Source organism: Suncus etruscus, chromosome 10 (assembly GCF_024139225.1).
Source record: "Suncus etruscus isolate mSunEtr1 chromosome 10, mSunEtr1.pri.cur, whole genome shotgun sequence".
Taxonomy (NCBI): Eukaryota; Metazoa; Chordata; class Mammalia; order Eulipotyphla; family Soricidae; genus Suncus; species Suncus etruscus.
This window is the reverse complement of record NC_064857.1, coordinates 87,978,132-88,004,391: the sequence shown is the minus strand read 5'-3', so window position 1 is coordinate 88,004,391 and position 26,260 is coordinate 87,978,132. Positions and strand designations below refer to the sequence as shown.

General features: G+C 43.2%; 2 protein-coding genes and 2 non-coding genes across 17 annotated transcripts in view; 2 read left to right on the top strand and 2 right to left on the bottom strand.

Moving 5' to 3' along the window:
- Window positions 1–23,398, top strand: part of PPIP5K1 (diphosphoinositol pentakisphosphate kinase 1) — a 54,380-nt gene extending 30,982 nt beyond the window's left edge. For 5 of the 14 annotated variants that reach the window (XM_049782445.1, XM_049782446.1, XM_049782444.1 and 2 more), the window contains 5 exons: window positions 422–547; window positions 5,693–5,875; window positions 7,579–7,716; window positions 17,351–17,464; window positions 22,007–23,398. In XM_049782445.1, coding sequence (XP_049638402.1) covers window positions 422–547; window positions 5,693–5,875; window positions 7,579–7,716; window positions 17,351–17,464; window positions 22,007–22,881 — 1,436 coding nt within the window. In that variant the 3' untranslated portion in view covers window positions 22,882–23,398. Of the gene's footprint in view, window positions 1–421; window positions 548–1,433; window positions 1,497–5,692; window positions 5,876–7,578; window positions 7,717–17,350; window positions 17,465–22,006 lie in introns of all 14 variants that reach the window. The other 9 variants (XM_049782453.1, XM_049782451.1, XM_049782452.1 and 6 more) reach the window with 4 other exon arrangements.
- PDIA3 (protein disulfide isomerase family A member 3) overlaps window positions 1–26,260 on the bottom strand; it is a 178,750-nt gene that overhangs the window by 127,460 nt on the left and 25,030 nt on the right. The window lies entirely within an intron of this gene.
- Window positions 10,705–10,811, top strand: LOC126021405 (U6 spliceosomal RNA). The gene has a single exon (XR_007499923.1). It is a non-coding gene; the product is annotated as a U6 spliceosomal RNA (small nuclear RNA).
- LOC126021565 (U6 spliceosomal RNA) lies at window positions 20,605–20,711 on the bottom strand. The gene has a single exon (XR_007500070.1). It is a non-coding gene; the product is annotated as a U6 spliceosomal RNA (small nuclear RNA).

Sequence of the window (26,260 nt, the reverse complement as noted above, 5' to 3'; positions counted from 1 at the left end):
CTTCCAGTGGGTCTCAGGGGACCATGTGGTATTGTGGTTCAACCTGGGACTCCTGCATAAAGAATATATTCTTCATCTCTTTGAGCCATCTTCATGGCCCAGTCTTTCTATTCTTTTTGCATTTCTGAGGGCCACCTTGAGAACAGAGTCTATTCCTTCCAGTAGCTTTGAATCTTCTAATATGACTAACCTTGTATTTGTAGTAGCTTCTTGTATCTGCCATGTAGAATTTCAGAATACCTCCTGCGCTTGCCTGGTGTGGTTATAGATATTAGTGAAAACTATAATTAAGTACAGTGGCTTCATGGTGGTAATGCTGAGTGGCTATGTGTGTGTCTTGATGTTGTCCTGTGGAGTTATATGTACTTTTTTGTGATAATTGCAGCTTTGCGTGGCTACTAATACACTCCCGGCCTTACAGGCTCACAGTGCACAGGGCTGTTCAGCACAACAGTGCTGGGCGGCTCTTCCAGTGCCCCGAATCTTCAGGACTACGCTCGCAGCCATGGCAAAAAGCTACCACCTGCCAGTCTGAAGCACCGAGATGGTATGTGGGTGGGCTTGGGGGGGCAACTCTTTTCTTCATTATGCCCCAACAAGGTTGTAACCCAAGAACTATTCATGCTTAAAATGGCAATGACACAGGCTTTATAACAAGTTTTCTTCATAAACTATAGAGAGAAGAAGGAACCAAGACCCCATGCACCCTTTCATTTGCATTCCCTCTCGTCATACAAGTATTACTTATTTATGCTTACCCCTCCATAATCTCCCACATATAGCCCTGCTACATCAAATGATTCCACCTTTGTATTCTTTCCTGGATTCTGGTCTATAGGGTAAGGATCAAGGAGGTTGATGTATGGTCAGGAAGAATGCAGTAGAAACTTGATTAAAATCTAGGGAATGGGGAAGTTGTTCAGCCAAGGCAGAAAAATTATATGGAAAGAATTGGGGGAAGGGATGCAAGTTTCTACAAAGATTTTTATTTTTAAATGACCAGAAAGGAGCTGGAGACATAGCATGGAGGTAAGGCATTTGCCTTGCATGCAGGATGGAAGTTCGAATCCCGTCATACCATATTGTCTCCCGAACCTGCCAGGAGCAATTTCTGAGGACAGAGCCAGGAGAAACCCCTGAGAGCTGTTGGGTGTGGACCCCCCCCCCCCAAAAAAAAGACCAGAAAGAGGATATAGTGGTAAAAAAATAAGATTACTTGTGGGCTGTATTGTGGTAGGCATGACACATGGATTTTTAAGATGAGATCTTACCAAAAGAAAAACTTAAAATATAGTAATCATAAATTTAAGGGCTGGGGTAGAAACAGATCATATAACCCCTAACTGTGAAAAACAGAGTGTTTTGCAACCAAATCCAGAGCAGAGGGAGGGAACAGGGGTGGGTATAATCCCCATGATGTCTTTTCTCTCCAGAGCTCTTGTTTGTCCCGGCCGTAAAACGATTTTCTGTATCGTTTGCAAAGCATCCGACTAACGGTACGTTTGCTTCTGACTCAACATCATTCCTCTTCACCACATCACCTCAGACATGTAACCTCTGGGTTCTGACACTAACTTTTGTCTCTCCTTCCACTGTGTTCACACCCAACTGTCTGGAATGAACCACTCCCTAAATGTTGCTCCCAGGACATATCCCTTTTGTGGCAAGCCTTGGCCTCACCTGCAGCCTGGCTGCCCAATTCCTAAGGCAATTCAAGGTCTTATTTCCATGGTCACCACTATCACCATTGTGTTCCATTTTTCATTGTCTTAATGGAAACTGAAGTCAACCACTTCCTATCTCATCACATGATTGCTGTACTTCATACAAACCTGATAATGAGTCTCTTAGGAAGAGAACAGTATTTCCTTGTTTATCCCCATTTCTTCTCTTCCCATCCCCTTCTTCATTCCTCAGCATATATAATCTAAATTAATTTCTGCATATTTTTTCCAACATTTTTGTTGGGATAGATGACTTGACTGACTCTCTTTTGGAACAATGCTGCTACCTTAGCAACCAAGCCATAAGAACACTGATATTTATTTATTTATTTATTTATTTATTATTTATTTATTTATTTATTTATTTTGGCTTTTGGGCCACCCCTGGCATTGTTCAGGGGTTACTCCTGGCTCTGCACTCAGAAATGACTCCTGGCAGAGGGACTATACGGGTTGCTAGGGATTGAACCCGGGTCAGCTGCGTGCAAGGGAGACACCCTACCCCCTGGCCCAAAAACACTTATTTTGAAAATACAGTTTTTCATCTCCATATTCCTATCTACTACCATTATTTGTACTTTATGTGGCTCCTGTGCTCCTGACATCTGCTTTATGTTACTACTAACCTACTGCCCAGGCCTGGAAAACGGTACCCAGATTAGTTTGGGATGAAAGAGAAAAAAGAAAGGAGTAGGACATAGTGGGTAAAGAAAAGAGGATTGTTGAGGCCGGAGATATAGCACAGCGGCGTTTGCCTTGCAAGCAGCCAATCCAGAACCTAAGGTTGTTGGTTCAAATCCCGGCATCCCATATGGTCCTTCGTGCCTGCCAGGAGCTTTTTCTGAGCAGATAGCCAGGGTAACCCCTGAGCACCGCCGGGTGTGGCCCAAAAACCAAAAAAAAAAAAAAAAAGGAAAGAGGATTGTACCTTGAGTTTCTACTAGTGGCATACATGTAGCCCCAGTCTACCTGTGATACTGTTGTCTCAGGGAAACTTGGTGAAGAACTAAGATATCTACTTGGGATTCTCTGAGATCCCAAAAAGAATATTTTATTAATTTTGAAGAACTGGGTTTGCCCATATCTAGTTGGGACATTTAGGGACCTGTATAACCCAAAACTGAAAGGGCTATGATCTGTTTATGGAGTACAGCAGAAGAATCCAAGATTTGTTCCCTGTTCTATCTTTCATATCCATAGTTTTTTTTTCTTATTTGCACATTGTCTTCTGAGAAATTCAGTTTTACAAAAAAAAAAAAAAAAAAAAAAAAAAGAAATTCAGTTTTACTAGCTATGGTTTTCTTTAGTCTAAAAGCTAAGACTATGTGAAAGGAGTAAAATTAATCTGGCTTCCAGATTAAAAATATCCCCCTCAGGTACTAATTTTCTTCTTAGCCAGTGCTAACTGTTAGATTTTATTCCCATCCAACCATTTTGCTAGGAACAGCTAAAGTTATATTTAAGTGGACTATTCCAGTGGTCTTCAACCTTTTCACACTTGCAGACCAGCACCAGTCTACAGACAGGCAGTTAAAAAAATCTTGGAATATGCTACATTTGCTCAATTTATACCCCTCCCAGCTCTTATTTATGTCTGTGGCAGGAACGCCCCATTCAGAGTTGCATGACTATATATACACATTTAATTTTGTGCTTTTTTGACCTTTATGTCTTCAGTGTAGAGTATCATATACAATTCAACTCCAACTTCTGTAACATGGATTTAGGAGACATGTGAGTTAGAGCACAGAATATGATACAAGAATGTAGGATATTGAAATCGTCACCACAGCATGAATTTTAGGCTCAGGGTCTTATTTCCATGACCATTACCAATATATCACATGAAAAAATTAAAACTATAGAACAGAGGTTGGAAGGATAGCACAGTAAGTAGGGCATTTGCCTTGCATGTGATCAGCCCGGGTTTGATCTCTGGCATCCCATATGGTCCCCCAAGCATTGCCAGGAATAATTACTGAGCACAGAGCCAGGAGTAACCCCTGAGTATTGCCATGTGTGGCCTCACAAACAAAACAACAAAAATATATATAAATAAATAAAACTAAAGAATAGATCCTCCAATATATTTATAGTTCCCGAAACCTTGACTAGCAGCCTTACTTAGCCCACTGAAAAAAAATTTAATCCCATCTAAAGAAGAAGAAAGACATGGACAGTTCAGATTTTGTATAGAATAAACTCCAGATCTCATTCAACCCACTGTATTTTCCACAGGGGTCTTCTGGCCTTCGTTATTCTTGTACTTGAGCTTGGTGGCTAATTAAAATTGGTACTTGAATTTGGTAGCTGGATTCACCACTAACAATGGGAGAAATGTGAAGCTTTTTATGTCTTTTGATAACATTTATCTGAATTTAATTTGACCCTTAGGACAATATGATAGCCAAATCTTGTTTGGACTGACCCAGCAGTTTCAGAGTAAATATTCTGTTTACAGTTGTTGTGGCAGCTAAGTCACAGCAATGTGTCAGCCTACTCTGCCATCATCACTATCTCTTTGCATAGTGTCTAGCTTTGAAATAGAAGTTGGAAAAATTGAACCTGGTTTTGGGAAGGCAGCCAGACAATGTCTCCTTACTTTAATAAGAAAACATCTCTTAGCCCATCCCAACCTCTATTCTGTTATCTCTTATTACCATATCAAGTATGGTATGCCTTATTACTAAAATATGCCCCATTACTAAATCGCATGCAAACCTCATCAAGGTAAACTAATATAATGGCAATGAAATTTATTCACCCTCATCAGAATACCAATATATCCATTGGATTTTCCAAATCAATATCTTCTAGGGACCCATATAACTGTGTTTATTGGTTTAGTTAGAGCTCACTACCAGACTAGCATTGGTAGAGATAATCTTTTGATATTCAAACTAAAGACTCTGAAAACCATATTCTTACTGGACATCCTGTTGAACCAGTTAGGATATAAGAGTTTTGAGTACTCATCCACACCTGTCTTCTCTGCTACCAATTCCCCATCATCAGGTCTTAAAATTCTATCCTTTTTCTCAAATATCTTTTCTGCTATTCTTATACTATCTTCTACCTGCCTTAAACTGTCTGACTTTGCAACTGAATTGCATATATTGAGTTTACCAAGCAGGTAAAATAATAACTTGCTCAGATTTGAAGCCTCACCACTCACCAGCTGAACAAAATACATCTAGATTCACCAGCAGTGGGAAGAACATAATATTATCTAACATTCATTTCTGTAATAAACACACTATTCTCTCTCTGGTACTGAGTTTATGCAAACTTAAAAAAAAAACCTCTATTTAAATATGGAGGAAAAGAAATTTAGCTAATTTTGATGTCATATGGTCGATTTCCTTTTAAGGGGCTCTTACACCTTACTCTTGTACCAATGTCAGCTGCCTAATGCCGACCCTCTTTGTGGCTTTAGTTCTGATCCAAAAGTCCTGGCTTGAGCCTTTAAGAACCTTGTTAGCTTAAAACTGTATTTTGAATCCCATTCTTCACTCTCCTTGGTGATGGAATCTTTTCATCTCTATCCTAACCTCATAAATGTTTTGTACCATTTATCTGAGAAGCAGGCCCTAACAAAAGTTTGTCCAAGAATGATCAGGAACACTGGATCTCCAGTCAAGGCTTCTGACCACAGCTGATAGTTCACCACCATCCATAACAGGACTTCTCTTTGTAGATACTGGCTGACTCATACCCATTTAGAAGGAAGAGGGCCTTGCTGGATGATGAGGTCTTATTTGCCTCTTCTTTTAGAACCCCAATGCCTTCTTCCCAGCAAGAAATCCCCAATGGTTCTGACCATCTCTGTTTCTCTCTTAGCTCTCCTTGGAGCTGAGTGGCCCCTACCTGTCAGTAATGCTTATGCCAGTCAGTGCCCCCCTCATTGTCTCTCCCTCTTTTCTTTCTTATCTTTGTGCTTCCTGCCGTGGTTCCCCCACTCCCTCCAGAGCTGCTGGATGACCAGCATCCTGTGGTCCAGTTGCTGCGCAGTTTTTCCTCTGACTGCTCAGGGGGCCGGCCAGTCTCCTTGGATGCCACGCTGGCGCATCACCTGCACCAGTGCTCCTACCACCTGCGCCTCTTCCGGAACTGGCTGCGCTCAGGCCAGGATGACCCCGAGTGCCTCTACGGTACCCCCTGCCACAAAGCTGGCTGCTGCCACTACCCTGGCTGGGACTGACTGCTTTGCTTATTGCACTTCTGGCAGGAGAGCAGACCTGTTCCTTTCTCCTGTTTCCCCTAAGGTTTTGTGACTTGCATTTAGTTGCTTGGATGGGATTGGGGCCAGACTGCTAGCTAGCTATAGCATTGGCTGCTCATCCCCTTCCTATTCTCCTTCCTTACTACCTCCTAATGTTACTCAGTTCTACAGTTCTCAGCAGTTCAGAAGTAGTATCTTGACCCGGAGACTGTTCTGATATCTGTAATTCTTTACTACCACTATCTTTAAATCCAAATAATTTTCTAGTCACTTTAAGAAGTTAGAGACTAGGGGTCAGGAAGGTGGCGCTAGAGGTAAGGTGTCTGCCTTGCAAGCGCTAGCGTAGGACGGATCGTGGTTCGATCCCCCGGTGTCCCATATGGTCCCCCCAAGCCAGGAGCGATTTCTGAGCTCATAGCCAGGAGTAACCCCGGAGCATCAAACGGGTATGGCCCAAAAACCAAAAAAAAAAAAAAAGAAGTAGTTAGAGACTAAAACTCTCCTGACCTCCTATCACCAGAGTACATGTATGTATGAGAGGGGTTATTGTGAGTCACAGAAGTTTCCTTGAACCCTTGAAGCAAACAAGGGTGAGAGACTTAGAAGATAATTAGTTATATTCCTTTTGAGTTGTAGGTTTTAGTTATTGGGGAACAAGCAATATCTTAGGTAGATATTGCTTTCCTGTTGGCCATTATTTCTTTTAAATAGATGTAAAAGAATTATAGAAAGAAAATATTAAGACTTAAAGGATATTTGAAAGGTGTGCATCTTGATCTTTATGGGGAAACTTTTTTTTATATTTATTCTACCTAGAATTGGTGTATACATTTAGTTATACCCTTTCACCCTGCCCAGGCTTATGACTCTACATTGGAATTGTTGGAGTCAGAGCATCGAGTCAGTGTTTACTTTTTTCTAGCAGTTTTGCCTCATTTTCTGCTGAACAGAGAAATCCTAGCAAGTCTGGGGTCTTCTAGCAAGAGAATAAGGGAGAAGCTTTGATGTGATGGAAATGACCAAGAAAGAACTTTCATCCCCCAGCCTGTTCATGCATGTGGTTTTCCTGGGCCGAGCTTCATGTGTATTATTGCATGCCCTCCAGCTTGCTTTAGAAATTCCAGCTTTTCTACCCATATCCTAAATCTGCATGAATCCTTCCTCAGATTTCATGCCCTCCTCCTTAATCCAGTTCTCTTGTTGATAATCCCTGGTCTGCTGTTTTTTCCTAGCTCCATGGTCTCCTTATCTTATTTTAGACTTACAAGGTCACCCCTTTTCTTTGGACCATTACTATATTCCCCAAGAAAGTACAAGAACAATGTAGGCATTTACCTTTTTTGTATTCTGTTGATTTTTTTCCCCATGGGCCATTTCAGGCTGTCCATAGAATGGAAGGTGATTTCTTTCACCTGGAGGCCATAGTAGGTAGTCTTTTAAGGAAATCTGAAAGTGAGAAAAACAAACTCCTACAGGGGCTATAGGGAGTTCCCTCTTCTGAAATCTTGGATACCCCGCACTTAAAAAGCCACAGCCTCTTCTGATGGCTTTCAGGGACTCTCCATACTTTCTTGGCCAGTTGGGGTACATGTAGCAAGAATAATATTGACTCTGCCATCTATTTCCTAACAGGATTTGAAGGGTGCTCCATGGTGCCTACCATCTACCCCCTGGAAACACTGCATAATGCTCTGTCCCTACGTAAAGTGAGTGAATTCTTGAGTAGAGTCTGCCAGCGTCATACTGATACCCAAGTACAGGAATCTGCAGGTATGGAAAATACCCATATTTTATCATCTCTATCTTCACCCCTTCTGTCCAGGCTTCCAAGAACATAAGGAATATATTTGAAAGAAAAATGTGAAAGAAAATAAAAGAAAGATAGAATACTAGACTTGAAAATCCATTTAATTGCAGAGGCCAACTCTACATCTTAGAAATATCACTCCTTCCTAATATAATTTATAAATGTAATGCAACCCCATTAAAATTATATTGTTTAGGGCCCAAAGAGATAGCACAGCGGCATTTGCCTTGCAAGCAGCCGATCCAGGACCAAAGGTCGTTGGTTCGAATCCCGGTGTCCCATATGGTCCCCCGTGCCTGCCAGGAGCTATTTCTGAGCAGACAGCCAGGAGTAACCCCTGAGCAACGCCGGGTGTGACCCAAAAACCAAAAAAAAAAAGGGGGGGCGCCGGAGAGATAGCATGGAGGTAAGGTGTTTGCCTTTCATGCAGAAGGTCGGTGGTTCGAATCCCAGCATTCCATATGGTCCCCCGAGCCTGCCAAGAGCGATTTCTGAGCATAGAGCCAGGAGTAACCCCTGAGCACTGCCGGGTGTGACCAAAAAATAAAAAATAAAAACATAAACAAGCAGGAATGGCCAGCAAAACTCTGAAAGGAAGAAGAACAAAGAAGAATTAATATCTCCATATTTCAGGGGCCAGAGAGATAGCATGGAGGTAAGGTGTATGCCTTGCAAGCAGAAGGACAGTGGTTCGAATCCCGACTACCATATAGTCCCCTGTGCCTGCCAGGAGTGATTTCTGAGCGTACAGCCAGGAGTAACCCCTGAGCGTTGCCAGGTGTGACCCAAAAACTAAAAAAAAAAAAAAAAAAAACCCAAACTCCATATTTCTTTTCTTTTCTTTTTTTTTTTTTTTGGTTTTTGAGCCACACCTGGCGTTGCTCAGGGGTTACTCCTGGCTGTCTGCTCAGAAATAGCTCCTGGCAGGCACGGGGACCATATGGGACACCGGGATTCGAACCAACCACCTTTGGTCCTGGATCGGCTGCTTGCAAGGCAAACGCCGCTGTGCTATCTCTCTGGGCCCCCCAAACTCCATATTTCAAAACACTCCATTAAAAAACTTCAGTAGGGGACTTGAGCAATAGTACAGTTGAAAAGGTACTTGCTAGGCCGGAGAGATATCATGGAGGTAAGGCGTTTGCCTTTCATGCAGAAGGACGGTGGTTCGAATCCCAGTATCCTGTATGGTCCCCTGTGCCTTGCCAGGGGTGATTTCTGAGCATAGAGCCAGAAGTAACCCCTGAGCACTGCCGGGTGTGACCCAAAAAACAAAAACAAAAACAAAAAAACAGAAAGGGTACTTGCTTTGCACATAAAACATAATCTATTTTTAAAAGACTTTAATAAAATTTATTTCTATTATTATACTCTTTAGCCCCCAAATTCCTGTTTGACCTGGGTTTTATCATTAGCATAACATATGATCCCCTGAGCACTATCAGGAATATTACCTGAACCTAACCAGGAATTTATCATTATTCCAGTTAAGTATGATTCCAAAAACAAAATAGTAAAAGACAGATTTGAGGGCCCGGAGAGATAGCACAGCGGTGTTTGCCTTGCAAGCAGCCTATCCAGGACCAAAGGTGGTTGGTTCGAATCCCGGTGTCCCATATGGTCCCCCGTGCCTGCCAGGAGCTATTTCTGAGCAGACAGCCAGGAGTAACCCCTGAGCACCGCCGGGTGTGGCCCAAAAACCAAAAAAAAAAAAAAAAAAAAGACAGATTTGAATTGGCAGAAGAATTTATAAACTTGAAGATAAAATTGAAAGTAGGGACCACAGAAATAATACAGAAGATAAGGCCTTGCGACTATTTTAGCTAAGACCCTGATTTGATCCCCAATACCACATATGGTTTCCTGAACCTCTCTTGGGTGCAGAGCCAGTAGTAGTCCCTGAAAACTACTATATGTGATTCCTCTAACCAAAAAATAATAATAAAAGAAAGTTGGAAGTAGGTGCCAGGGGACAGCACAGAGGTTAGGGTGAATCTGCCCAACCTGTGTTCAATTCCCAGCACCAAATGGTCCAGAGGTATTGCTTGGTGAAGTCCTGAAAGTCTGGAGCACTGTTGTGATGACCCAGGTTTACCAGACACTGCACTCAAAGAGCATTGCATTCTCGGGGAACTTCTATTGAACCGCCAACTGGTTTGCTGAGAATCACTCCTCCGGACCACTTGGGGGGCCTCCCCCAACCCCTCAAAATTAAAAGCATATGTAATATGAGGAGGATTTGTGGTCACTATACAGAATGTCAAAAGATATAAAATCCCGAAATTAGCAAGAGAAGAGCAATTTTCCCATGAAAGTATCTTTTTAAAATCCAGCACTTGCAAACTGTAAGCCCCCCACTATCTTTAATAAGATTAACAGTCAGGACCAGAGCTATAGTACAGCAAGTAGGGCATTTGCCTTGCATGCAGCTGACCCGGGTTCAATCCCTGGCATGCCTTATGGTCCCCCAAGCCTATCAGGAGTTATTTCTGAGTAAGAGCCAGGAGTTGCCCATGAGTATTGCTGGGTGTGGTCCATAAACAACAAAAAAAAGATTAACAATCAATTTATCATAGAAATGATTAAGGCCAAAAAGTGGGCTTACATTTTTAAGTACTAAAAGAAAAATTAATCTATTAACCAAGATTGCTCTATTTAGGGGCCAAAGACATAGTATGGAGGTAAGGCATTTGCCTTGCATACAGAAGGATGGTGGTTCGAATCCTGGCATCCCATATGTTCTCCCAAGATTGCCAGGAACGATTTCTGAGCGTAGAGCCAGGAGTAAGCATTGCCAGCTGTGACCCAAAAACAAAAAAACAAAACAAAAAAAAAAGATTGTTGTATTTAGCAAATATGGTCAAAAAATAAATGACAAAATATAGCATTCCTAAACAATCAAACATTGAGGGAATCACTAGAAGATCTGCCTTATAAGAAATGCCAGAACGGTGCTCGCTTCGGCAGCACATATACTAAAATTGGAACGATACAGAGAAGATTAGCATGGCCCCTGCGCAAGGATGACATGCAAATTCGTGAAGCGTTCCATATTTTTACTTTACCTTGTCCTCTTTCTTTGCATCCTTGTTCTCATAATTAAAAATAAAAAAAAAAAACAACAAAAAAACGAAATGCCAGAACGGTGGCGCAGAGTGGTAAGGCGTCTGCCTTGCCAGTGCTAGCCTAGGACGGGCTGTGGTTTGATCACCTAGCATCCCATGTGGTCCCCCAAGCCAGGAGTAACCCCTGAGCATCACTGGGTGTGGCTCCCTACACCCCCCAAAAAAAAGAAATGTTTAAAGGGGGCCGGAGAGATAGCACAGCAGGAAGGGCTTTTGCCTTGCATGTGGCCAATCCAGGACAGACGGTGGTTTGAATCCCAGCATCCCATATGGTCCCCCAAGCCTGCCAGGAGTGATTTCTGAGTGCAGAGCCAGGAGTAGCCCCTGAGAGCTGCAGGGTATGACCCAAAAACAAAAACTAACCCCCCAAAAATGAAATTCTTAAAGGAGCTCTTTAGGAGTGCTGGATAGTATAATGGGTAGGATGCTTGCTTTATGCAAAGCAGACCCAGGTTCAATCTCCTGTATCCCATATGATGCCTGTACACTTCCAGGAATAATTCCTCAGCACAGTGTCAAGAGAAAATTTTGAGCACTTCTGGGTACAGTCTCCCCCCAAAATAGTAAAGGAGCTCTTGGGGCCAAAGCAATGGCACAGTGGGTAGAGCATTTGTTTTGCACGTGCCAACCTGGGTTTGATCACTGGCATATCACATGGGCCCCAAGCCTTCCAGGTGTGATTTCTGAACATAGGATGAGGAGTAACTCCTGAGTACTGCTGAGTTGGCCTGAAAGCCAAAAACAAATAAACAAACAAACAAACAGGACCACTAGAAAGTAACTTGAAACAATATAAAAAAATAAAGAATTCAGGCTGGAGAGATAGTACAGCGGTAGGGCGTATGCCTTGCACGCAGCTGACCCAGGACAGACATTGGTTCAAATCCGGCATCCCATATGGTCCCCTGTGCTTGCTGGGTGTGACCTCCCAAAAAAATAAATAAATCAAAGTAATTGTTAAAAAGAAACAATCATTTTAAGTCTTTGATATAAATTTAAGGGTTCAATCCCAGCACCACAAAAATATGTATATTTATATGTAAACAAATAAATATAGAGAGAGATTTATAGGAGAGATAGTACAGCATGTACTGCAGTAAGGCAAGCCAGGGTAGAGCTCTACCCTATCCCTGAAATATTATTGCCCCCAAAATGGTTCAGAAGACTTGAATGGACAATTCTTGTTTTTTTGGTTTTTTGGTTTTTTTTGGTTTTTGGGCCACAGCTGGCGGTGCTCAGGGGTTACTCCTGGCTGTCTGCTCATAAATAGCTCCTGGCAGGCACGGGGGACCATATGAGACACTGGGATTTAAACCAACTACCTTAGGTCCTGGGTCGGCTGCTTGCAAGGCAAACACTGCTGTGCTATCTCTCTGGCCCCGAGTGGGCAATTCTTAAAGAAGACATATAAACCAAGAAACACCTGAAAAGATGCTCACCCTCTGTAGTTATTAAGGGTAGGCAAATCAGAACCACATGAAATACAACTTTATATCCATTACGACAGCTGCAATTTAAAAGTAATTAAGACAGCTGCATTTTAAAAGTAAAACAAGAATAGCACAGTAGGTAGGGCTTCTATTTGCCTTACAAGTGGCAGATCTGAATTCGATCCTCGGCATCTCATATGGTCCCCGAACCACCACCAGGAATTACCCCTGAGAACAGAACCAGGAGTAACCCCTGATCACCACCAGGTATGACCTAAAAACAAACAAACAAAATAACATAAATTTAAAAAAAGAAAAACAAAATAAGTGTTGGTTGAGAAGGATGTGTTGTACATTACAGAGAGAAATTAGAAACATAAAATGGTCCCCCGTGCCTGCCAGGAGCTATTTCTGAGCAGACAGCCAGAAGTAACCCCTGAGCAACACTGGGTGTGGCCCAAAAACTAAAAAAAAAAAAAAAAAAATTGAAAATGTGGGGCCAGAGCAGTGGCACAAGCTGTAAGGTGTCTGCTTTGCATGCACTAGCCTAGGACGGACCATGGTTCAATTCCCCAGTATCTCCTATGGTCCTCCAAGCCAGGACTGATTTCTGAGCAAGGAGTAATCGCTGAGCGTCACCAGGTGTAGCCCAAAAACAAAACAAAACAAAACAAAAAAATAGAAAATGTGAGCCAGAGTCATAGCACAACAAGTAGTAAGCTTGCCTTGTACATAGCTAAACTGGGTTCGATGCCTGGCATCCCTCCAAGCCCACCAGGAGTTAACTCCTGAGTACCATCAGTATGGCCCAAAAACAAACAAAAATATACTCAAAGAAATACTTATACATAAATGTTTATGATGACACTATTCACAATATTTTTAGAGATTTTATTCATGGTATATGGCTATGTAGGAGATTCTTATGTTTTAGAAGTGCATATTAAACTACTTATTAGAATTTAAATGTTTCATTATGTTTACCTTTTTTGGGGGGCCACACCCGGTGATGTTCAGGAGTTACTCCTGGCTATGTGTTCAGAAATCACTCCTGGTTTTGAGGACCATATGAAACACCAGGGGATCAAACCGTGGTCCATCCTAGCGTAGTGTGTGCAAGGCAAACCCTTTAATGCTTGCGTTATATTTATCATTATTTTATAAAATGTAACAGATATGGTCACAGGGTAACATACTAAAGTTTTAAATCTAGGAAATGAGTATGTAGATAATAACTGTGTTAGCCTTTTATTACTTAAATTTTTTGAAAAATATTTTTTATATTTTTTATTTAAAGAAAATGCATCACATAGTTGGCATAGTAGATCATAATACATTTGTTTCTATATAAATGAAGGCAAAGTTATTGAAAAATAAACTGGGCCAGAGAGATAGAGGAAAATTTATAGCTTTGCAAGCACACATCAGGAAGGAAGAAGGGGCCTACATAAATAGCTTAATGACACAGCTTATAAAATTAGAAAATGATCAACAAAGAAACCAAAAATAGGTAGGCAGAAGGAAATAACAAAGCTTAGAACAGAAATCAATGAAGTGGAAATTCAAAAACAATCCAAAGGATCAACAAAAGCAAAAGTTGTTTGTTTTTAAAAAACAAGATTGAGGGCCGGAGAGATAGCATGGAGGTAAGGTGTTTGCTTTTGATGCAGAAGGTCATTGGTTCCAATCCTGACATCCCATATGGTCCCCCGAGACTGCCAGGAGCGATTTCTGAGCGTAGAGCCAGAAGTGTAACCCCTGAGCACTGCCAGGTGTGATCCCCCCCCCCAAAAAAAAAGAATGGAAAAACAAGATTGATAAACTACTAGCAAAACTCACAAAGAAAAGGAGACAGAGAAAGGAAGGGAGGGAGGGAGGAAGGAAGGAAGAGAAGGAGGAAGGGAGCAATCAATTAATTTTTGATAAAGGGACAAAAAGTGCAAAATGGAGCAAGAAAAGCCTCTTCGACAAGTGGTGTTGGCACAACTGGTCAGACACTTGTAAAAAAAAGTGAACTCAGACCTTCATCTAACATCATACACAAAGGTCAAATTCAAATGGATTACAGAAGAAATACAAATGGCCAAAAGGCACATGAAAAAATGCTCTACATCACTAATCATCAGGGAGATGCAAATCCTAAAAACAACGAGGTAACATTTTATGCCACAGAGACTGGCACACATCATAAATAAAAAGAACAATTGGTGTTGGTGTGGATGTGGGGAGAAAGGAACTCTCATTCACTGCTGGTGGGAATGCCGTCTAGTCCAGCCCTTATGGAAAACAATATGGAGATTCCTCAATAAACTGGAAATTGAGCTCCCATATGATCCAGCTATACCACTCCTAGGGATATACCCTAAGAACACAAAAATACAATTCAAAAATCCCTTCCTCACACCTATATTCATTGCAGCACTATTTACAGTAGCCAGACTCAAAACAACCCAGATGCCCTTCAACAGATGAACGGCTAAAGAAACTGTGGTACATATACACAATGGAATTATGAAACTGTCAGGAGAGATGAAATTATGAAATTTTCCTATACATGAATGTACATGGAATCTATTATGCTGAGTGAAATAAGTCAGAGGGAGAGAGATAGACACAGAATAGTCTCACTCATTTGTGGGATTTAAGAAAAATGAAGGACATTATTGTAATAATGCCCAGAGACTGGCTTATCACAAAGAGTGGTGAGTGCAGTTAGAGCAGTGCTTCTCAAATAGTGGTGTGCACCCCCTGGGGGGTGTGAGGTTCCATAAGGGGGGTGCATTTGACCTCAGCAAACACTGTCATAACAAGCTAAGCTCCATGTTTTTGTTTCTGTATGTTCCTGGAGCTGAGAGTTGCTGTGTCCTGCTTCAAACCCCGCTTCGAAAAGCTATGCATTGCAAAATGTGCTCATTGTAGCCATTAATCCAGACATCACCTCTGATTAAAAAATCAGCTCAAATATTTTATATATTTTTGTTTTGCAGGTTAAAGTATTTTAATAAAGATACTATTTATAGTCATGAGGGGGGGCATGAAAAATGTTTTCTTCTTCCTGGGGGGGCATGACAGAAAAATAATTGAGAAGCACTGAGTTAGAGATATAACTACACTGACAACTATGGTGACAATGTCAATATGAGAGAAGTAGAATGCCTGTCTCGAATACAGGCAGGGGTGGGAGGGAGTTGGGGGTACTGGTGATGGGAATGTTGCACTGAGGAAGGGGGGTGTTATTTTATGACTGAAACTGAACTACAATCATGTTTATAATCTAGGTTCTTAAAGATTTAAAAAAAAAAAAAGAAGATCGTATGGGATACCAGAGATCAAACCTAAGTTGGCTGCATGCAAGGCAAGCACCAACCTTCCTCTATACTATCTATACTTAGTCCATGTTTAGCTGGAAAGAAAATAAACCAAATTAGAATTTTCAAAACAAAAAATACAATGGCAGAAGGTTTAGTAAGTTCTTGTTGTTAGCTGTTCATCCTTTTAAATTGGTGTTTTCCTTTAGGGATGTCACCATCAAACAAATGTCCAGAAATTCAAAGCACTATAACTGATACTGGGACTTTTAGGGGCATGTACTCAGCCTCCAGGCCTCTGGAAGAAGGGAAGGTGCCTCACTTGCTCCAAAAAGCCCTGGTGATATCAGCATAAAGTGTAGTCAGATTGGTGTCCCCAAAGGGAACTGTAGAGGGTCTAGTGATTAGGCAGAGCCTTCGAGGAAACGGTGATTCTAGAGAGAGGCACCAAGCTTGGCTTTGGCAGGGCAGGAACTTTGCCCACCCTCTCCTCCCGAGATGGCCAGCTTTCTGCTAAATGGGCCAGTGTAGCCATAGTCTTTCATGCTCAGTTTACATCTTGTTCGAGAAAAGAGCTGACCCATTCCAAACATAATGACTGTTTTTGTGGGCTTGGTTCTATTTGGAAAATACTCTTTATATAAAACTTTTTGTTTATTTGTTTTTGGGTCACACCCAGCAACGCTCAGGTGTTACTCCTGGCTCTATGCTCAGAAATCACTCCTGGCAGGCTTGGGGGACCATATGGCATGCTGGGAATTGAACCTGGGTCTGTCCTGGATTGACCATGTGCAAGGCAAAAGCCCTACCACTGTGCTATCGCTCCAGCCCCCATATAAAACTTTTAATGTTAAAAATATTTGTTTAGGGGGCTGGGGAGATAGCATGGAGGTGGGGTGTTTGCCTTTCATGCAGGACGGTGGTTCGAATCCCGGCATCCCATATGATCCCCCGAGCCTGCCAGGAGTGAATTCTGAGCATAGAGCCAGGAGTAACCCATGAGCACTGTCGGGTGTGACCCAAAAGACAAACAAATTTATATGGGGCCGGAGTGGTGGCGCAAGCAATAAGGCGTCTGCCTTGTGCGTGCTAACCTAGGACGGACCCTGGTTCTATCCCCTGGTGTCTCATATGATCCCCCAAGCTAGGGCCAATTTCTGAGCACATAGCCAGGAGTAGCCCCTGAGTGTCACAGAGTGTGACCCAAAAACAAAACAAAACAAAAAAATGTATGAACGGATTCTTAAAAATTCTTGTTAACGAGCCCGGAGAGATAGCCCAGCGGCGTTTGCCTTGCAAGCAGCCGATCTCGGACCTAAGGTGGTTGGTTCGAATCCCGGTGTCCCATATGGTCCCCCGTGCCTGCCAGGAGCTATTTCTGAGCAGACAGCCAGGAGTAACCCCTGAGCACCGCCGGGTGTGACCCAAAAACCAAAAAAAAAAAAAAAAAAAATTCTTGTTAACATGAGAGCCTAGTGATAGCACAGCGGGTAAGGTGTTTGCCTTGCACACAGCTGACCTGGGTTCGATTTCTAGCATCCCGTATGGTCCTCTTAGCCTGCCTCAGGAGTAACTTGAGTGCTACCAGGTGTGACCCATCCCCTCCCCCCAAAAAGCTGGTTATCAGCTTGAGAAAGGGTAAGTTGATTTTTATATTTGTTTAGAACCTTTGGTTGTTGAATTCTTTCTCATATGCTTTCCCCCCCTTTCTTCTCTCTCCCATCAACTGTCCAGCCCTCTTTGATTCTATTCGCAGCAACCAGGTCTCAGATAACCCATTTTCCCCACCCCGTACTCTTCATTCACCTACCCTACAGCTCCGGCAGCGCTCTGAGAAGCCCCCTTGGTGTAAGTAATTTATTTTGGACTTTTTAGAGGTAGACCAAAAGGAAGGGCCTGTTAGTCATGAGAAAAGAGAAGCTGGGGGTGAAAGACCAGTATTACCAACTGGGGGTGTTCGTACATTTGTATCCAAGATGAAGGGTTAACTCTATCCTCCATCCCCTCTTTGTTTCTTTTTTCTTTTGGTTTTTGGGCCACACCTGGAGATGCTTAGGGCTTACTCCTGGCTCTGCACTCAGAATCACTCCTGGTGTGGTTAGGGTTACTGTATGGGGTATCAGGGATCAAACCATGCAAGGCAAATGCTTTGCTGGCTATTCTCTATCTCTAGCCCCACTCCATGCCCTCTTGATCTCACTGGAAATGCTTTTAAAAGACCCAAAGAGAGTTCTTTTGGAAAGAGGATAGAGTCTTTATTCTCAGATCCCCATTTATAACCTACCAGGTTTTTCAAATAAGGTAACTGGAGAAAAAGACAAGTCATCTAGTCCTAGGTGTTGCTTTTCCATCTTTTTCTTTATAACACCTAACCAATCACCAATTATCCTTGGTAACAGTGTGAACAATGAAGCCACAAGGAGTTCTTAGAATAAATTTTAGGTAGAAAAAGATGCCAGTGGTAGACAAACGGAAGATAAGAAGACATTCTTGGAGCCTGTACTATCTAATTCCAAGAATTTTTTTTTTTTTTTGGTTTGCGTATTGGGGATCAAACCCAGGGTCTTACATATGAAATAGAACCATTGAGCTTTGTCCTGGCCCTTAAATTCTATGCTTTTGGGGGACCACATTTAATAATGCTCAGAAGCTATTCCTGACTGTCCTCGGAGGTGATTCCCAGTGATTTTTATTGTTTTTGTTTGTTTGTTTTTTGGCCACACTTGGCTGTGCTCAGGACTTACTCCTAGCTCTGAGCTCAAGGGTCACTCCCGGTAGACTTAAGGAACCACATGGGATGCCAGGTATTGAACCCAGGTCAGCTGTGTGCAAGCCCAGTGCTTTACCCACTGTACTATAGCTCTGGCCCCACTCTCAATGATTTTCAAGGAAACCATGTGGTGTCAAGTATAGAACCCCAGCCACTCACATGAACAAGCTTGTACTCAATTCAGCCCAAAGAAAGGATTCTAGGGCCGAAGAGGTGGCACAGGTGGTAGGGCAAAAAGAATAAAAATTAAAAAAAGAGAATTCTTAAGAAAATATGTATATTAGTTTTAATAATGGACTATTTTGGGGGCAGAGAGATAGCATGGAGGTGGGGCGTTTGCCTTTCCTGCAGAAGGATGGTGGTGCGAATCCTAGCATCCCGTATGGTCCCTTGAGCCTGCCAGGATCGATTTCTGAGCATAGAGCCAGGAGGAACCCCTGAGCGCTGCCGGATGTGACCCCAAAACCAAAAAAGAAAAAATAATAATGGACTGTTTTTTGTTGTTTTTGTTTGGTTTTTGTTTGGTTTTTTGGGTCATACCCAGTGATGTTCAGGGGTTACTCCTGGCTATGTGCTCAGAAATCGCTTATGGCTTGGGGACCATATGGGACACCAGGGAATCAGACTTAGGTCTGTCCTAGGCTAGCGCCTGCAAGGCAAACACCTTACCGCTTGAGCCACCTCTCCGGCCCCAATAATGGACTGTTTTAAGAAAACATCTTGTACTTATTCTCCCTCTCTCCTACAACTTTCTTCTTAAACTATAGGTGAGATTCTTTGGAGCTAGAAAATGGACATGTTTGGTTAATTTTTGTTTTTGTTTGGGAGCCACATCCAGAGGTGCTCAGGAGCTATTCCTGGCCATATGTTCAGGAGAGACCCATGACAGTGTTTGAGAGACCCTATCTGGTGAACCAGGATGAACCAGGGTTGGCCACATGCAAGGCAAGTGCCTTACCATCTGTAATATCTCTCTTGTTTTCTTTATTTTTGTGGGGGTTAGAGAGGAACCATACCCAGCAATTCTCAAGGCTTACTTTTGGTTCTTACTACAAAGATCACACTCTGTAGGGTACTAGGGGTTGGCTTTGTGCAAGGAAAGCATCTTTTTTTTTTTTTTTAAGGTTTTTGGGTCACACCTGGCAGTGCTCAGGGGTTACTCCTGGCTCTATGCTCAGAAATCTCTCCTGGCAGGTTCAGGGGACCATATGAGATGCTGGGATTTGAATCACTGACCTTCTGACTGCAAGGCAAACGCCTTACCTCCATACTATCTCTCCGGCCCCAGCATCTTTAAAAAAAATTTTTTTTTTATTTTGGGAGGCCGGAGAGATAGCACAGCAGTAGGGCATTTGCCTTGCATGCAGCCAATCTAGGACAGATGGTGGTTTGAATCCCAGCATCCCATATGATCCCCCATGCCTGCCAGCAGCTATTTATGAGCGTAGAACCAGCTGAATGCCAGCTGGATATGACCCAGAAAACAAAAACCAAACAAAAGAAAACATTTATTGGGACCTGAGAGAGAGTACAGTGATAGAGCATTTGCCTTGTATGTGGCCGACCAGGGAGGGACCCAGTTCGATTCCTGGAATCCTATATGGTCTCCCAGCCTGCTAAGGGCGACTTCTGAGTGTAGAGCCAGGAGTAACCCCTGGGTACTGCTGGGTGTGGCCCAAGAACCAATCAATCAATAAAATTAAAAAAAAAATTTTTTTTATTTATGTTTGGGGCCACACCCAGCTGGTGCTCAGGAGTTACTTCTGGCTCTGTGTTCAGAAATCGCTCCTGGCAGGCTCGGGACCTCTCTGCTTCTACCAAAGCCAGACTTCTCTTTCTTTATTCTCCCAGAATGAAACAGGTCAGGGTAGGACCAAATGATCCAGGTGGGTTTTTAACATATCAAAGGAGAAGTTTAAAGGAAAGAGGAAGGTGGGGAAACACCTTTGTTTTGGATTAATAACTGAGTATCACCTTACAAGTCCCAATGCATTTCTTTTAAAAAAAAAAATACTTTATTTGGTTGATTGATTGATTGATTGCCTTCTGGGCCAAACCCAGCAGTGCTCAGGGGTTACTTCTGGCTCTGCACTCAGAAATCACCCCTGGTAGGCTGGGAGATCATATGGGATTTTGGGAATCTAACTGGGTCCCTCCTTGGTCGGCCACATGCAAGGCAAACACTCTACTGCTGTGCCTCCTCCAATGCATTTTTTTTAAAAATATGGAATGCTTCATGAATTTGCGTGTTATCCTTGCGCAAGGGCCATGCTTATCTTCTCTGTATCGTTCTGATTTTAGTATATGTGCTGCCGAAGCGAGCACTCCAATGCATTTTTTTTTAATTTTGGGGTCAAACCCAGCAGTGCTCAGGGGTTACTGCTGGTTCTACACTCAGAAATCCCCCCGCAGCAGGTTCGGGGGACCATATGGGATGCTGGGATTCGAACCACCATCCTTCTGCATGTAAGGCAAATGCCTTACCGCTATGCTATCTCTCAGGCCCCCTCCAATGCATTTTTTAACTTAAAATACTAAAGTGAGGGGCCAGAGTGGTGGTGCAAGCTATAGGTATTTGCCTTGTGCACACTAGCCTAGTTTTCTCCCCTGGCATCCCATATGGTCCCCCAAGCCAGGAGCGATTTCTGAACACATAGCCAGGAGTACGTCCTGAGTGTCACTGGGTCACACACACACACACACACACACACACACACACACACAAAATTGGGGCCAGAGAGATAGAATGGAGGTAGGGCATTTACCTTGCATGCAAAGGACAGTGGTTCGAATCCCAGCATCCCATATGGTCCCCCAAGCCTGCCAGGAGTGATTTCTGAGCATAGAGCCAGGAGAAGTGGGGGGGGCCAAAGTGATGCTGCAGCGGTAGGCTGTTTGTCTTGCACGTGGCTGACCCAGGAAGGACCGAGGCTCAATCTCCCGGAGTCCCATATGGTCTCCCAATCCAGGAGCAATTTCTGAGCACATAGCCAGGAGTAACCCCTGAGCATCACTGGGTGTGGCCCAAAAAAACAAAACAAGACAAAACAAAAATATATGAAAGTGGACTGGAGATAATGCACAGCTGGTGAAGGAAGTGCTTACCTTCCATGTGGCCTATTTGGATTTGGTCCCCAGTATTCCATAAGATCCTCTGAACCCTGTCAGGAATGATCCCCAAGTGCAGAGCCAGAAATAAGCCAAGAGTATGTAGCAGGATGTGACGTCCAAACCACCCCTCTTTTAAAGAAGTTCTCATCATTTTTATATATAACTTACATAACCTTATTTGCCTCTAGAGTAAAATGTTTAAATGGTTCCAAAATAGGACTTAGGGGCCAGTTGAAGTTGTGATGGTCTATCTATAAAAAACTTGGAGGAGCAGGCTCTCAGCATGTTGAAGAACACTTCAGTGTTCTTGCTATAATATAGATTAGGTCAGAGCAGCAGTTCCTGTACTGGGATCATTGAGAAGTGCTTTGTAACTTGGGGAGAATTCAGACTCTCTTGCTCCAAGACATGGATATCACAGGCCATCTATTCAGCATTGGAAATACCTATTTAGCGTAGACTGTTCTCTTTCAACTTGTCTGACTTGTTCTCCTGACTTTGCTTTGCAGACAGCAGTGGCCCTTCCAGCACTGTGTCCAGTGCTGGCCCTTCCTCCCCCACTGCAGTGGATGTTAACTGCCAGTTTGGCTTCAGTGATCAATATTCCCTAAATTCACGAATGACTGAAAGAAGTCAAGGTCTTAAGCTGCTCCAGGAGAACGCTGGGAATGGGGAACAAAAACTCCCTGTAGAAGGGGGACAAGAACTTTTTGAATCAAACCAGTTCCCACAGAAACTGCCTTCCAAAACCCACCAGTCATGCCAGGACATCCCTGAAGAGGACAGTCAAGTGTGCCAGCAGCTGCTTGATAGCAGCCCTTCATGCCTCGAGAATCAAAACAATCTGAACCACACATGTCAAGAGGTCCCTCAAATTGGCTTGCTGTGCCAGCAAGTCTCTGAGGAAGCTTGCCAGCTTTGCCAGGAGAGCCCTCTGGAGATCAGCCAGCTGTGCCAGGAAGGGCTTGTGGAGGTTGGCAGACTTGTTCCTGGGTTTTCTAAAGGGGCTAGTGGTGTGGTCCAGGAAACCCTCCTACAAGCTGATAATTCCACCCAGGAAATACCCAAGAAATCTAGTCAGTCACGCCTGGAGTCCTCTGTGGAGGTTGAGAGGCTGGCCCAAGATGCTTCTGCAATCAATCTGTCTAAGAACATCCCTGAAATTGATACACCATCCCAAGAATTCCCTGGGAAGGGTGACCTGCAGGTCTGTGAGGTACCTGAGGATATTAACCCATCTTTCCAGTCTCTCTCTGAGGTGATTGCCCCACTGCCCTCAGATACTGTGCCCCAAGTTCAGTGTCTGTCTAGTGGTTCAAGACATCAATGCCAGTCTCCCACACATGACCAGCACTCTCCCTTCCCACCAGCAACACAAGAGTAACCAATCATTTTCTCACTAGTGGTGTCACGAAATATACCAGCCATTTGAACTAACAACTCTTCTGTCGGCTAACTCATCTGTTAGCAAAAGAACTTGGGTCTCACCATAGGTGTCTGTGGAAGCAATCCTCTTGGCATCATGTGTACCAGTGCCAGAACTGAGCCTGGGAGGAGCCAGTTTATATTCAAAGCAGCCATTGAGTCCTCACCTTAGGGTTTGTAGAAGATATTTTTCTCATGTGTGGACCAGTCTGCAATTACCAGCCTCCTCAGAGTATCCCAGGAAATCCCAGATTATTAAAGAAGTTGCCATTTAACTTCTGAAAATACTCTTTGGACAGCAAGAGCAGAATGGGTCTCTAAGATTTCTATTTTCCTTGGGAAATAGACTTTTCAAGGTACCCATAGACCATATGTGCATTCAGGGGTACTCTTTCTTTATTTTGCTTGCACTCCTCAGGTAATCCAGGTGGCAGTCTGAAGTATCTGGGAATAAACGAGTCCCCTTCCCAAACAAATACTCATTGTGGCCAGTAATCTGTAGACTGGAATTATGGGTGTTTTCATATCACCCCTAAGTGCCCCCTCTGCCAGTAACTCTAGGGGGAAAAATATAGGAAATAGATTGCTGTGAAAATTTCAAGAGTAGTGATAAAAATGCTTTAACGGATCTAGACCAGTCTATGAAGCTATGCCTCCTTTTGTGTGGGGCTGTTGGTTTAGGACATGCTGTAGAAGAGAGAATCAGTCTATTTTAAGAAATCAACAGAGATCAATATTGTACAGACATGAGCAAAGATCAAATATATATATATATATATATATATACAAATATATATTTCAGTAATAATGTAAGGACATCCTGGCCAAAGACCAAACACTCCAAGGTCCCCAAGAAGTTTGTCCTCACATCCTTGTGTCTTTAGGGCCAAGTGTGATATAAAGCTTTTCCCAAAGATCAGGGGATGGAGATGGGGTATGGTGAAGAGGTAATAATGTCATTGGGGGGGAGGATAACATTATGAGTGTTCAATAAATATTAAATCATGAGAATGGTAGTAATGTCCTTGTGGATTTAAGAATGAATGTGACTGTTAAGAGATCAACTTAAAATAACATTAATTTTACCCAACTTTTCTTTCCTTCCCATTATCTCCTGATGCTTCTTTACAAGGGGGTTGTTTGGGGCACTTTCTAGAATGACCCTAGATCACCCAAGTCCAGTCAGTCATGTCTGTGACTGAATTAGTGAAAATTAATTGTAATTGAGAGGCCAGCAAGATTGCACAGCCTTACTTGCAGCTGACTGATTCAATTGCAAGCACCTCACATGGACTCCAAGCATAGCCAGGAGTGATCCTTGAGCATAGAGCAAGAAGTGAACCCTGAGTGCCACTGGGTGTGGCCTAACTTTCCCCACAGACACACCAAGTTTATTGTAATTGAGCATAAGAAAGCTCTAAAAATACAGAGAACAGGGGCCGGAGAGATAGCATGGAGGTAAGGCGTTTGCCTTGCATGCAGAAGGTCAGTGGTTCAAATCCCGGCATCCCATATGGTCCCTGAGCCTGCCAGCAGCGATTTCTGAGCATAGAGCCAGGATGAACCCCTGAGCGCTGCCGGGTGTGACCCAAAAACCAAAATAAAAAGAGAACAGCCCAGTCAGTCCACCATCCTGAAATCTTTTTTTATTTTTGTTTTGGGGCCACACCTGGTGTCATTCAGAGGTTACTCTCAGCTCTGTGCTCAGAAGTCACTCCTGGCAGGTTTGGGGGACCATATGGGATGCCAGGGATTGAACCCAGGTCCACTGCATGCAAGACAATACATCCTACCTGCTGTACTCTTACACTGCCCCATCCTGAAATGTCTTACCGTATTTTCCGGCATATAAGACGACTTTTGTTTGTTTTGTTTTGGTTTGGTTTTTGGGCCACACCCGGTGGTGCTCAGGGGTTACTCCTGGCTGTCTGCTCAGAAATAGCTCCTGGCAGGCACGGGGGACCATATGGGACACCGGGATTTGAACCAACCACCTTTGGTCCTGGATTGGCTGCTTGCAAGGCAAACGCCACTGTGCTATCTCTCCGGGCCCATAAGATGACTTTTGAAACAAAAAAAAGTCAACCAAAAATCGGGGGTCGTCTTATACGCCGAGTATAACCCGAAAAATGTTTCAATGTGCAGCTAGACGAAAATTGTCTGAATATTGCCACAAAACGAATTTTCCAACTCGATCCTGCACCAATCACTGCAAGGCTGCTTGGACCACCTCTCTAACTCAGCCAGTACGAGCAGGCTTTTTATGCATGCAAATTATACAGTGTTCTGTACCCGAATCGACACTGTAAAAAGCCTGCTCAGATTGGCCAGAGTCAGAGAGGAAGTCTATTACAGTAGAACCTTTGAACCTTTGCTTGTTGTGATTGGCTCACTATGGAAGATACAGTTGCAGCACAGGAACATTCTGTCTTATACAGCAAATATAGGCCTAAACCTATGTTTTAACTGTAAAATTAGGGGGTCATCTTATACGCCCGGTCGTCTTATACGCCAGAAAATACGGTAAATAAATTTTATGGGAGAGAAGACTGTGTGTGGACCTGGAGAATACATGCCTTTCCACCAGTTACCTGGATTTGTTTTTTTCATTCTGATGCTTTGGAATGTTAGAAATGGTTGCAAATGGGTTGTGTTAATTTCTTGACCCCTATTCCTTGAGAATGAGGGTCAAGGCCTTCCCTATTCATATTTATTAACAGCTTACTTAGCCTCTTATGTTTTTTGTTTTGTTTTTTGGTGTTTGGGTCACACCCAGCAGCGCTCAGGGCTTGCTTACTCCTGGCTCTATGCTCAGAAATCGCTCCTGGCAGGCTCAGGGACCATATGGGATGCCGGTATTCGAACCACCATTCTTCTGCATGAAAGGCAAGCGCCCTACCTCCATGCTATCTTTCCGGCCCCCCCCTCTTCTTATGTTTTAAAGACTAAATCCAACTGCTGAGGCAACTCCAGTAGACTTTATATCTTATAGGCCCCTCACTTCTTACCTCTATTTGATTTGGGGTTTGTTTTTTGGGCCACACCTGGTGGTGCTCAGAGGCTACTCAGTGCAGTGCTTTAGGTAGGGCCACTCCCAACAGTGCTCAGGTTACTATGTGATACGGTGATAAAACTTGGGTTCCCACAAGCTTTGCCTGTTCTCCAGTCCTTGGAGCTATTCCCTCAGACCCCAACTTCTTACCTATTCAGTGGTCCCTACTGAAGGCATCTGATGCTGGATCCTCAACTCTGGTGTGCAGATCTCCTTCCAGAGAGTTCCCTATTCCCCCTTTCCTTCCCAAATCAAAAATCTGTCCCCATTCTAGGCTTCTATATCC